General features: G+C 38.9%; 1 protein-coding gene across 1 annotated transcript in view; it reads left to right on the top strand.

Annotated features, from left to right (window-relative positions):
- The first annotated feature begins 512 nt into the window (after positions 1 to 512).
- Positions 513 to 13,081, top strand: part of LOC117265531 (uncharacterized) — a 31,387-nt gene continuing 18,818 nt past the window's right edge. Inside the window, exons 1-7 of the mRNA XM_033640067.2 lie at positions 513 to 1,138; positions 2,093 to 2,147; positions 8,144 to 8,220; positions 8,420 to 8,554; positions 8,935 to 9,084; positions 10,099 to 10,153; positions 11,717 to 11,900. Of these exons, the coding sequence (XP_033495958.2) occupies positions 852 to 1,138; positions 2,093 to 2,147; positions 8,144 to 8,220; positions 8,420 to 8,554; positions 8,935 to 9,084; positions 10,099 to 10,153; positions 11,717 to 11,900 (943 nt within the window). The 5' untranslated portion in view covers positions 513 to 851. The remainder of the gene's footprint in view (positions 1,139 to 2,092; positions 2,148 to 8,143; positions 8,221 to 8,419; positions 8,555 to 8,934; positions 9,085 to 10,098; positions 10,154 to 11,716; positions 11,901 to 13,081) is intronic.

Below are 13,081 nucleotides of genomic sequence, written 5' to 3'. Positions count from 1 at the left end.
CCATCTGGCTTTTAATTGCTGTGACAGGAAACGCGCACCTTGACAATAATGTGTAAAAGGACACAGAGTACAGATCTCCCTGTTGTTACGCAACACAATAATAGTACACAAAACAAACATGTTTTTGGTCCCACTTTTGGGATGTCACCGCCGGGTTTCCAACTGGTCTCTTGATGCCCAATTAACTTTCTCACGTTGCTGCTGGTGAGATTCACACCATCTAGGTCAGATGTGTTTTCGTTTTATTTTATCTCTGCTCACAGAGCTCCTTGTGCATCTTTGAGTATGTTCCTACTTTACATGTTTTTAATGAAATATGCGTATTGTTTCTCATGAGTTAATGATGACTACCTGTTGACGCGGCTGTGTGAGGTTCTTGGTAATCGGTGAGAGAACTGTGACGTGTTCCCATAGATACATCCCAACACATGAGCTCCCGTGATACCCAGCCTTCATCGTGGGGAATCTACAGAGACCCGTTTGGCTCTTTCACCATCACTTGCTGCGTAGCGGTGCACACGGGGCGGACAACTCTGCGACGTTTCCTCTATAGCGAATTGAGATTCTTACAGCTTAATGCACGTGCTCATATTTTGATTCAGCAACTTCTCCAACTTTGCGAGTAGCCGTTGACCCTGAACGCCTCCGTGCCCAAACTGCTGTCCTCCTCGAAGATCTGCGTGCCGTGATCAGCCCCACTCAACCCTAAACATTTGGCTAGGATGGAGCAGCTCTAATGTAATTATAATGGCCTGTAAGCTTTTGTCTCGCAAGTGGGATCAACCTGTTGGACGTTTATTATAACATAGATCTCTTCTCCGCCGCGCGCCAGCCTGCTTTTACGCGCAACGATGAGCTCGGAGAAGCCAAACTTTCTGGCACAGCCCGTAGTGAAGAGCATTTTCATGTACCGAAACGGCGACCCTTACTACGAGGCACGACGGATTGTGATAAACCAAAAGAGGGTGTCCAGCTTTGAGACTTTGCTGAGAGAGGTGACCGGCGGGATACAAGCCCCGTTTGGAGCGGTGAGAAACATCTACACACCGAGGGGAGGACACAAGGTGGACTGCTTGGACAGCCTGCAGAGCGGGGAGCAGTACGTCGCTGCTGGGAGGGAGAGATTCAAAAGGCTGGAGTAAGAATGACATTAAAAATAACTACTTTCTAATTGTTTTCTCAGTGACTAAGCCTAAATAATACTTAATGCAGACATAAATACTACCGTTTTACATGCATACAATTATGGTTGGTCAGGTTTAACCCACAATACGGTAATACCTGCAGGAAGGCATGCCGGTCAGTTGTAATTACTGTCAATAATCTCAGCTGAAAAACACTGCACACACTAACTGGGTCCAGTGTTGTCGATCAGCCATTATCCACACATTTATGAACTCACTGAGCATCACACCTGTTGACTTTAAAAGTTTATCTGACTCAGCAGTTTTGCACCAGTGTTGAATCCCAGCATGAGGCAGATGAGATCAGCACTGTAGGTTAAGTGTGATCTCTGCTCCGGCCTAAAAATAAGTGGACTTATACTGCAGATAATGAGATTTGTGCAGCAAGTTATTCATAGAATGTGGTGGAGAAGGAGTTAAGTGGGGAGGTATTCTGGGGCCGTGGAGTTTGTTTACTGTCACAGTGATCTCTGACATAGGTATTTTTAAGTTGCAAGGGGGAAGATGTGGGCGCTGTAGATACAGTATCATCTGCTGCAGAGCTGATAAAATATAAAATGCACTTCCATGTTATCCCTTTCTTCTGCATACCATATTGCTGCTTCAATACCCAGAGGAACTGGGAGGCAAATTAGAGATGTTAAATACATGAATGATTCACTTACAAACCATTTAGTTAGAGTAAATATGTGTGTGCTTATTATGCTTAATGAGGAGCTCCACTCTACATACTCAGCTTTGACTGTTTTATGGCAGCACAACTAGCAGCCACAAAAACCCAAGAAAATGGGTATCTTATACTATAACTTAACATGTCACCACATTCACATCCCTAATGGAATATTGTAATATTTGAGTGTTGTGTATGATTAACCAAGGCTAACTCCAACTGTATGTTTTGTCTGTAGTTACCTACATATTGGCTCCAGAAGGAAGAGGATGATGCAGACTCTTCCAGCGCAGGTAAGGCAAAAGTGCTGCAAATGTAAGCATGCCATCTTTTGTTTAATCAGAAACTCATTCATGAGTCAAGTAGGGCTGCAACTAATGATTATTTTCATTGATGACTAATCTGTCGATTATTTCTTCAGTTAGTCGACTATCCATTATATTGAAAAATGTGTTAAAATGTTGAACAATGTTGGTCTGTCTCTCCCAAACCCCAAAATTATGTCATCTAATGTCTTGTTTCGAACTCACGCCAAAGGGTTTTAGTTCACTGTCATGGTGTGTAAAGCTGCCAATATCTGAACATAAGAAGCTGCAATAAGAATATTTTGGGGTACTTTTATAGTATTTTCTATGAAAAATGACTCAAACCGATTAGTCGACTACTAAAATAGTCACAGATTATTTTAATAGTCGATTAGTCATCGATTAGTCGACTAATCGTTGCAGCCCAAGTGTCAAGTCAGTCAAGAGAGGTATGTCTTAAAGTTCCCCCTCAGCTTATCTCATCTCATCTCTTTTTCTTATGTTTATGTCCCCTAAAGTGTCTAAACTTGACTATACTGACTCATATTTCTGTGAAGTTTTCACTAGAGAGGTGTTTTTACATTTCTCTACTGAAGAAAAAAAATTGCGATTCAGTTGTACACCGGGCCATGTAAGCCAGTTGTAGTCCAATACGGGAAACACATATTGACTGTGGAAAAGACTTGAAAGACCTGAAACCTGCAGCGCAGAATGGACTTGTCAGTAGGCTACAGAGAGCAGAGTTAGCATAGTGAACGTTTTGACAGCAAACGTGGTGGAACCTGAAGCTTCCTTCCACTCTCTACCCATAACTCCATCGTAGTAGATATTATTGTATGTTTCACAACCACTAACACTGTTTCAGCCACTGCCATTTAACCTACAAGCTAACAAACAACATAAACAAAAGATGCTAACAACACTTAGCATTCTGATATGTGTGCTAGTCGCTGATTTTGGTGCACAAGACACTCCTCAGCTGAGTCTGGGTCTGAATGAGGCTGAGTATGGCTAAATCTCTCCGATGTTTCCACTTACACTAACGCTAGCCATCATGATGCGCACTGGTCTTTTACTGGTCAACCTAGCATGGGCGGTGCTGAGGAAAGCATAAGCAAAACCTACATCAAGCGGCGGTGGTGGGTGAAGCAGAGGCCAAATCTAGAATTTTCCATTGAGGGAGAAAGAGTAGATGTTTTCAGAGTTTCATTTAACTTTTATGTAGGAAAACTATGTTTAACAAAATATTAGCAGGCTATTAGTATACATATTAATAGTACTTTAAATTAAGAAGTGTAGTAGCTGCATTTGCTATAAAACTTGACTTTAGCTTTAAACAGATGAATTCATCCAGATCCAAGATCCAAGTGTAATAAAAGAGAAGTGTAGTAACAGAAAGTCATGCCTAGTTTTAATGCCTGAAATTTCTAATCTGTATAATTTTTATATATGCATTTCATATAATCACAATCTGCAGAGTTGACACCTTTTATCATACTTCACATCATCTTGTCAATAACCCAGACAATCTCGGGGTGTGGTGCCTCCCCACATCTTGCGGGTAAAGATCCTCAGGTTCCACTCCACCTCCTGGTTCTTTTAGTTTTAGCAGTTAAAACCACTGTTAGCCTCACATGACTGAGTTTGTCAGTCCCTCACTCACTCACTATAGACCGGACAACATTTTTAAGCCAGTACACGCTTGACCGGAATCCTGGACACAAAAACTCAGATCACACTGAACGTGTTTCTTTGGTGTTAACATCCAGCTCAGTTGAGGTTTAGTAGCCACATGAGATTGAATACCTTCATTAGGCACACTGTTCAAATTGCTTTTCTGTTATTGCATTACATCATATGTTCTTTCAGAGATTAATAAAACCCTTCACAGGCTGGGGTTTCAGTCACAATATCCTCACTTAATCCAACTTCTTAACATTTGAAACTGCCACTAACTGCAAGATACATGAGGATTCGCCTGTGCACTCCTGCCCCCACCCACAGTGTAAAGGTTTTAGAAAGATCATTTAAGCAAGGTGTTATGTTTAGCATTCCCCTCTATTGTTCTCTGTGAAGAATCACTTTGTTGTTGTCTCAATGGCCATGCATTATTGATTTATGGATCATAATCATCCCTTCTTTCAATGCATCTTTAATCACCAGCTATGAAGTCACAGCCAAAACAAGAGCAGCTTAAAGCCCTGATCCAGGGTGTATTGTTTCTTTTTTGAAAGTCAACTGCAGGTCCTCTTTCCAAAGTAGAGTTACTTTTTTTTCATAGTATTTCTTTTTCCTTGTGAAAGCACAGATATCTGTACTGGCAACCATTACTAAACCGAATGAACTCCATTCATGTTTTGGGGACAAAATGGAAAAACAAAAAACAGGTGCAAAGGTTTGACATGCTGATTTTAGCCAGAGAAAACAATGCATGTTTAAACACAAGGTCTTTGTCAGGATCATCTGCTTTACAAATGTGCAGCCAATTTTATTCTTTGACTTTGACCTTTGTCTCTGGCCGCACACAGCATTAACTGTGTGTGCCCTGCCTCTATCCACTGTAACATGTTAATCATACAAAGTGAATCAGGAACTGCTCTCTTGATTTCGTTTTATCGCCCCACTATAAGCTCATTCATCACAGATAACCTCAAGGGCTTGTTGTTGCTGCTGTGATTACGTGGCGAGCATAAAAAGAGCCAATTAACTTACAAGGACCTTGCTTCCCCCTCACTACCCCTCTTAACCTGCCTGATTGTGTTGATTAATGATGAGAACTCTTAGCCGGCTGGATTGTTTGCAAGTTTGTTTCTTGTCCTTACTCATTCTGGAGCATTATAGGAAGTGCTAATTATAGGAAACCACTTGAAGTTGTGCTCAGGCCTGCTGGTTACAGTAATGTTGGTAGACATATGTAGTGTTTAAGTGCAATGACCAATCACCAGTCAAGATCATAGACTGTACAAAAATAAAAGACATAGCCAACTTCAATTAAAAGCCCAAGCTATCATTTGCTTAAATCACGAACTCCACAGGCTTATATTGGGGACAGGCCTTCAGTTCCTTTGACACAGAACTGTTCCTCAGCAAAGATGGGAAAAGCGATCACATTGTTTATTTGAGCCAGTATGAATATTGCTCGTACAAAAATGAGGCTACGAATAACGTATTAACGTAACACACAACTTTGTGTTATAGTAAGATTTTCTCGGCACCCAACGATAACGGCACCCGGCATACCTACGCAACACCACTTTATCCTGTTGAAACAATATTCATAACTTGGATGAATTTTCATTAAAAATACACTTTTGATTAATTTGATTGGTGTACCCTTAACGACTAAAAGAATATAAATAAGTTACCAGGTAATCGAGGAATGGACACATATTCTGACTTTATGACAGCTTCAGAAAAAGGGAGTCACCACTTGTTTTTTCATCGTGCTGGTAAATCTAAATGACTTACGGACTTCTCTGGTGCTCATGGTTTCAGTAAAATGAAATCAACCAAGCTAACAATGTGTAGCATCTCCATATTGACAAAAGTTTAAATGTTTATATTAGTATGTGCAATCTTAACAGCTAGTTCAAGTCTGTAGTCAATAATCCAGTTTTATACATCCGAAGAACTTCTATAAAAATGAACTGCTTGGAAAAAAGATCCGGCTTCTAATTGCAGCATTTATTTGTCAAAATGTGTAGCTACACTGGGCTAGTAAAAGGGACTGGGCGTTTAATTGGGACCACACTTTTAATTTAAGTTTTACGGTAATTTTGAATGGGTTAAGTGGGCTATATAAAAATTCAAACCTCCCCGTGCAGTTGTCACGAATGGAGAAATTAGCTATGGAGACCAAAACTGTCTTTTGTACCAGGCTGTTTATTTCTGCTGTAAAGTTGTCATTTTAACACATCTGTGGGGACTGACTCACACTAGAGCCAGCCTCTAGTGGTCATTCAAAGAACTGCGCTGTTTTTGGCACTTATTCAGCCATGGAGTTTGCTGCTTGGTTAAGATGGAGTAGCCTAACTTGTGATACATGCAATCCTTACATCATAAATTAGTGCTGTCTTTGCTTATTAATTAGCAGCTGCACACTCTGGATTGAATCGAGTGGGTGTGAGATGTATCAAAGTGTATGAGCAGCATTGAAAGTACAAGGTGTTTCCTTGATCTCATGGTTTCCCTTCAAAGGCACCTGCTTACAGTACAAAGTGATGTTTATTTATTTATTTATTTATTTTTTTACCAACCGTGATGTGTACATGCACACTAAAATAAGCCAAGAGGACTTCTCCCGCTGTGCAATCAAAGGTCATGTGCTTATAAAAATTATTGTCAATAGAAACCAGATCTAGTGCTTCTAATAGCTCCCCAAAGAGTGAGTCATGCCTTGCCCTGACTGTTTCTGTTTATTCCTAGCTTGCATTGGTTACTAGCTAAATGGTTTATACTAGCCTGTGTGGTTTGTAGTACATTTTAAAGTGTAATGGTTAAAATGCAAATGCAGTTGTATTGCTTTTCAATGAGCAGCATTGCTTTTTTTAGCAGTTATGCAATATTAAATACATTTCATTATACACTAGTATTTTATGCAGTCAGCATATGTGTCCTGTTCTCACGCCTTCTTACTGGTATACCTCTGAATGCATCCCAAGCCTTGTTTTTATGGAGCAAGTTTTTTAAATTCTACTTCTGCCCTTCACATCTCTGTTGCCAGGGTGCACTCACATGCCCCCAGAAGACTTTTAATACACCTCCTCCCTTATTTCTCTGTCTCTGAGGATCCAGATCTTAGTCTTAGAGTCACAGTGGGTTAGGTGTTATGGGATGAGACCTGCAGTGCTCGCTCTTTGCAACCTCACAACCTCAAAGGATTACAGAGGGCTCATTCTTTTGCTGTCACAGAGATGAGAGATAGATTCTTTTAGTGTGTACAAAAGCTCTTTCTCTTTTGCCATCAGGGGTAAAAGGTTTTGATGTCAGGCAGTCTTGTTTTTTTGTACCTTGTAATAAAATCTCTCGCATCAGAGGCAAGAAAAAAAAAATCCCCAAAGAATTTGAAAAGTGGATGGATTTTTAAAATGAATACTTATATTGTTGTCTACAATTAACACATTATGCTTCGTCAGCCTGTTGCCATTCTTGGTGAGGACAAACAGTAGTAGCCCTGTTGACTGCCCTGACATGGGAAGCTACATTTAGGAGCTTAAATGTTGTCCTAAACAACTAAAATATCAAGAGTGACCCCAGTGTTAGCGCTGGTCCCTAATGCAAAAGTCCCTAAAGTTTGCACAGGTCTGTTGTGCTGAGTCTCCACTTGGAAACCAGCACTGTCCTGAAATCCCAACTGGACACACTGATCTGCTAACAAGCTTTCAAAGCAGTCTTCAGCTATATATATGCACAGTATTGGTCATATATAGTAGGAGTTGAATCGACACATCATAGTATCCCAATATTTTTGTGTGGCAATATTGATATCGATTTCTTATTATATAAATTATTAATTTTACAAACACAAATTAAACTTTAGGTAGCCTACTTAGCCTAAATTCCCACCCCTAATATATAGTGAATGAGCCAAGCATTATTCCATGTTCTTTCATCTTCAATGCCCATATCAGATGCATCCATGTGCCAAATAATCTTGAAAGATATAATATGCCTGTATTTTCTTAATTTCTGTGTTGGAGATGTTTAAGGGTGTGTACCCCCACAGTGCTCAGGTGAGGTAGGTGCTTTATAAAACGATGGTGAGCAGCTGCCAGAGCATGAGCAGCAGGCATTCAGGCAACACAGTGCAAAAAAAAACTGCAAATAGGCGAGGGGAATGCCAAACAACAGTCAATCTGGGGTTGGCTTTTACTTTCACTCCTGCTTGGAAGCGAATTAACAAACAGTAACAGACAATCCTTAGTATGCCTTTAAAGATTTTTAAGGAGCTGACATATTGTACTCTTTTCATCCTTCTTTTCCAGGTCAAGCCACTGCCACCAAATCGAATCATTGTGTCAGCTCGATTCCTGAAACCTCTTAAGGAGCCATGTACAATATTGTAAGTTCAATATTCCCTGTCTACATGAACCATTTTATGCAGTTTTAATTGAGTTATTATTATATTTTTTATGCCATACACTGCTGATTCCTGATACATTTTAACTTAAATGGATACTTTTAACTTACTGAACTCAGAGGGAATTCCTGACAAGTCTGTGTCAGTGTTTGCTGTAACCAAGTGTGTTTTATCTACTAAGCGTGGTAGCAAATGGGGATGTCTTGAACCCTGCCATGAGGCTGTTGATCCACCAGAGGATGCTCGGACAGTTTGACAGAATACTAGAGATGATCACAGAGAAGATGGGTATGAGAGTCCTTGGGGGTGCCAGAAGGTACGGCTAAAAAAAAAAAAAAAAGCTCACACTTCACATATGGACTACGTTCTTCCTACATTGTGATATAATTTCTGCCTTTACTAGATAACTCAAGAACACTACATAACAGCAGTTTCACTTTTCTTTGTAAATATGCATACTGAAAAAGTCATTAACGTTAGCATGGATGCTTTTTAATATCTTTGCTGTGGTATATGAACACAGTATGTTGACACATGAAAACAGTATGTGCTTGTCAATGCTTTGACTATCCTAATTAATGACCACATGGTGATTATGAGAGGATATTTGGCAACTCAAGTGTGTCTTGATTTGACCAACTGGTACAAACACATTATGGAAACCTTAAAGCTTTTGACTTTGTGTGTGTTTTCCAGTCTCTACACCTATGAAGGCCACCAGGTGACTGACGGGAATCAGCTGGAAAGTGGTCAGCTGTACGTGGCTGTGGGAAGAGAAAGGTTTAAGAAGCTGCCGTACAGTGATCTTCTCTTTACTAAACCCAGAGGGACAAGGAGGGTCAATGGGTAAGCACTATAGAAAATACACTAGAGTAGTGGTCCCCAACTGGTGGGACCGCGGGTCCATTCTGAATGGATCGCAAGGTTGTTAAAAGCACATTTTATTTTTAAGCATAGTGAATTTCCAGCACAGAGCTTTTATTTTGAAGTGCTGTTTCCTGCTGTAGAGTGAGTGACTAACGGACAGCTGCTTGATAGAGACAGCAAACTAGTTTTGACAACATGGCCAAACACAAGTATGACCCCAAACATATTAAACTGTGTGAACCTTGACCTAATGACTAAGGAGAAATCTGGACCCCGTGGCTGGACCTGTTGGGAACCACTGCACTACAGTAACATGTTGTCAGTCACAACTGCAATTTTGTGTCATTTGCCTATAAAGAAAAAGCTTAAACTCACTTTAACAACATCTTTGAATATAAAAATTCCTTAATCAGTGGCTTTATATTGAGCAAGCTATCTTAACTTATTAATGTAAACAACATTGACCAATAATACACATTATTACCACCCATCAGCATGTAGATTCATGGGTCCTTTGTAAGGAGATGGGGAAAGTTAAAACTACAATACTATGGCTACCAGTGTTGGTTCTTGGAGACCGTTTAGTTTGTGTTTGTCTGTGTTCCAGTGTGAAAACTAATTACTCCTCCAGGGCTAAATTCTGCTTTCTCTTGGAACCTAATAATCTTAGTGCCAATATTATTTTAAGGATGGATAACTTGCTGCATGTGAATGAGTGTTGCCTTTCTTATTGTAATGTAAAAAAAAATGTATATTAACCATTTCACATGCACATACACAAAGCTACAGTGTCTTAAACACATTAAACTAATATCAAACAGTCCAGTGTTCAACCATCCAATTTTTTATTTTCAGATAAACTTTAGTTCAGTTGTAGTTTACACAATTACATGATTGATTTGAGATGTCTTTGTACATAAATCAGTGTTTTAAGAAAAGCACTTAATATGATGTATGTTAATAAGATTGTTTTTTGGTCTGTTTTGTTTACAGAATGAAAGCTTACTCTCTACCGCCTATCTACAGATTCTCCAAGCAAAATGGAAATGTAAGAATCACGTGTGCCTTTTGCATTAATTACTTTAATGAGTTTAGTTTTGTGTCAAATCAAGAACAACAAATTCAACATTTTAATAGCTTGCACATATACATTGCTTAATTAAACTTTTTACTTGCATGAAAATAATTAGCACCTCATGAACGTACACAGAAAAGAGGAAGTGTTTGATTTTCTTTTATGATTTAGTGGCTATTAGTTCATTTAATGAGGGTCAAAACTCAGCCTAGTTCCAGAGTATATTATTTTGCTCTGTTTGAATACTGAGACGGCACAGTTCTTATTTCTCCAGTCCTTACAATACTACTAGTACAATACACTTGTAAAGTAAAAGCATCCATGCCAGGTGATAAACTTAGTTATAGAGAAGCAGATAGTTACGTACATTTTGTTATATTCCAAAACTGCATATACAGTGGCATGCAAAAGTTTGGGCACCCATGGTCAAAATTTATTTTACTGTGAATAATTATGTGAGTAGAAGATGAACTGATCTCCAAAAGGGCATGAAGTTGAGGATGAAACATGGTTTTCAACATTTTAAGCAAAATTAATGTATTATTTTTTGTTTTGTACAATTTTAGAATGAATTAAAGGAAAGTTTGGGCACCCCATGACATTTGGGCTTTTAGACAACTTATACCAGGCTCTCAGACCATAATTAGATTTTAAGGACTATGGCTTGTATACAGTCATTGTTAGGAAAGGCCACGTGATGCAAATTTCAAAGCTTTAACATACTCTGACTCCTGATACCTTGTCCCAACAACAGCAGCCATGGGCTCATCCAGACAGTTGCCTAGCACTCTGAAAACTAAAATAATTGATGTCCACGAAGGAGGACAAGACTATAAGAAGATAGCAAAGTGTTTTCAGATAGCCGTTTCCCCAGTTTGTAATGTAATTGACAAATGTCAGTTAACAGGAAGCGTCACACCATCTTTAAAAAAGCTGAAGATGAAGAGAGGGTGTCTTCTAATCCTCAACACATCTCAAAATCCACAACGTACTTTCTTAATAGGTGCAAGCTGAAGGTTTTGCCATGGCTCTCACAGCCCCCCGACCTAAATATCATTAAAAATCTGTGGATAGACCTCAAAAGAGCAGTGCATGCAAGACATCCAAGGATCTCACAGAGCTAGAAGACTTTTGCAGGAAGAATGGGTGAAAATCCCCAAAACAAGAACTGAAAGACTCTTAGCTGGATGCAAAATGCGTTTAGAAGCTGTGATTCTTGCCAAAGGGGGTGCTACTAAATACTGACCATGCAGGGTGCCTAAACTTTTGCTTCAGGCTCGTTTCCTTTTTTGTTATTTTGAAACTGTAAAAGAAAATAAAAGAAAAATGAAATAAAAAAAAAAGTAGTTTTGCTTTAAATATTAAAAAAATGTGTCATCAACATTATGCCCTTTGGAAATCAGGTCACCTTTTACTTGCTTAGCTTTTCACAATAAACCACATTTTGACCAGGGGTGCCCAAACTTTTTCATACAACTCTACCTTTATTGTTGTTCATGTTTTTTCTCAACTAAACCAGACTTGTATTTCCTTCAGAGTAAGTCCATGGTCCGATGCAGTGATAGCGGAGGTGGAGACTCCAAGGCCTCTCCTCCAGCCCACAGCGGCAGCAACAAGGATCACCTGTCCTCCATCGTCAGAGAGATCTCTCAGGCCAGACTCATGACCCTCAGGAAGAAGAGGAGTGGACAAAGCATGACCCTTGGCATCTCTGATAACGGTAATGCAGACACAACTACAGTAGGATGGTATGGAAGAGAGTGGAGTATGTTTATACCTGCTAATTCCAAACAGGCCAGGCAAGAACAATGGGGCTGTGGCTTTGGAGCACTGTAGCTCCTATAATTGTGGATTTTGGTTTGATATACATGAGAGATTTGTTGGATAACACTGTGAACAAAAAAATGACTTTTTTAATAGTTAATTAGCTGACTTGCCTATTGCCTTATTTTTATTAATCAATTAATTATATTAATATTACACAGTATTAATAATTACGTCCTGCTGCTCTTTGCATTCATCCAACATAAGGGTACATTAGTACATTTTTAAAAAGGGGTTACCAAAGTAAAAAGGGGTTAAAAATGAAAACTATTGTATTCTCATTATCCTTGACATTCATCGTCACCATTTACTAGTTTCAACATATGCTACTTAAAGTGGGAGAGAGTATGCGTGTATGTGTGTTTCTGTTTATAGATCCATAATAAGTGAATACCCACAACAGTGTGCGCTTACTGTCTGGTTGCATGTGCTCGTGCAATAAAGAAGATGAGTGCCTGGTTTAACCCTTTAAATCCTGTGCAAATTTTCTTGGTTCCTTTCAAAAGCATGGGAAGAAAGCAGAGAGCAATGGAAGAAGAAATTACCCCCCCAAAATTAGCAATATATTAGTAAAAAAGAGAAGATTGAAAATAAGAAATAAGAAAATTTTAAAAAAGAAAAAGAAAAAAAGAAACTAAAAACAAAGAAGGAAATGACCTTGAAAAAAAGCTTAAAAAATAACATAAAATAATTCTGTAACATTATTTTAAATATAAAATGTTTTCCCTTAGCTTTTTTAAAAATCATTTTCTACATCTATTATTTTTTTTGCAATTTGTGGAACATTTCTTAGCAAGTTGCTCATTGCCTTTTCCCCCCATGTTTTTAGAATAAATTGTACCAATTTGCTCAGGGTTCAAAGGTTTAAATACTTGCGAAAGGCATCTGAAAGCAGCATAAGAAATGTGATGTCGCTCCAGGTTTCAAAGGTTTAAGGACACCTCTCACAAGAAGGTCACATTATTACAAGTGCTACCTTGCCTTGTAATCTCTGTCTGTCTGTATTACCTTCTCCCATAAATCATTTCCATAACATGCACAAATAGGGCTTATTTACACTGAGGATGAAGAGACATA

Source organism: Epinephelus lanceolatus, chromosome 10 (assembly GCF_041903045.1).
Source record: "Epinephelus lanceolatus isolate andai-2023 chromosome 10, ASM4190304v1, whole genome shotgun sequence".
Lineage (NCBI taxonomy): Eukaryota > Metazoa > Chordata > Actinopteri > Perciformes > Serranidae > Epinephelus > Epinephelus lanceolatus.
Note: the sequence above shows the minus strand (reverse complement) of the source record. Positions and strands in the feature narration are given on the sequence as shown.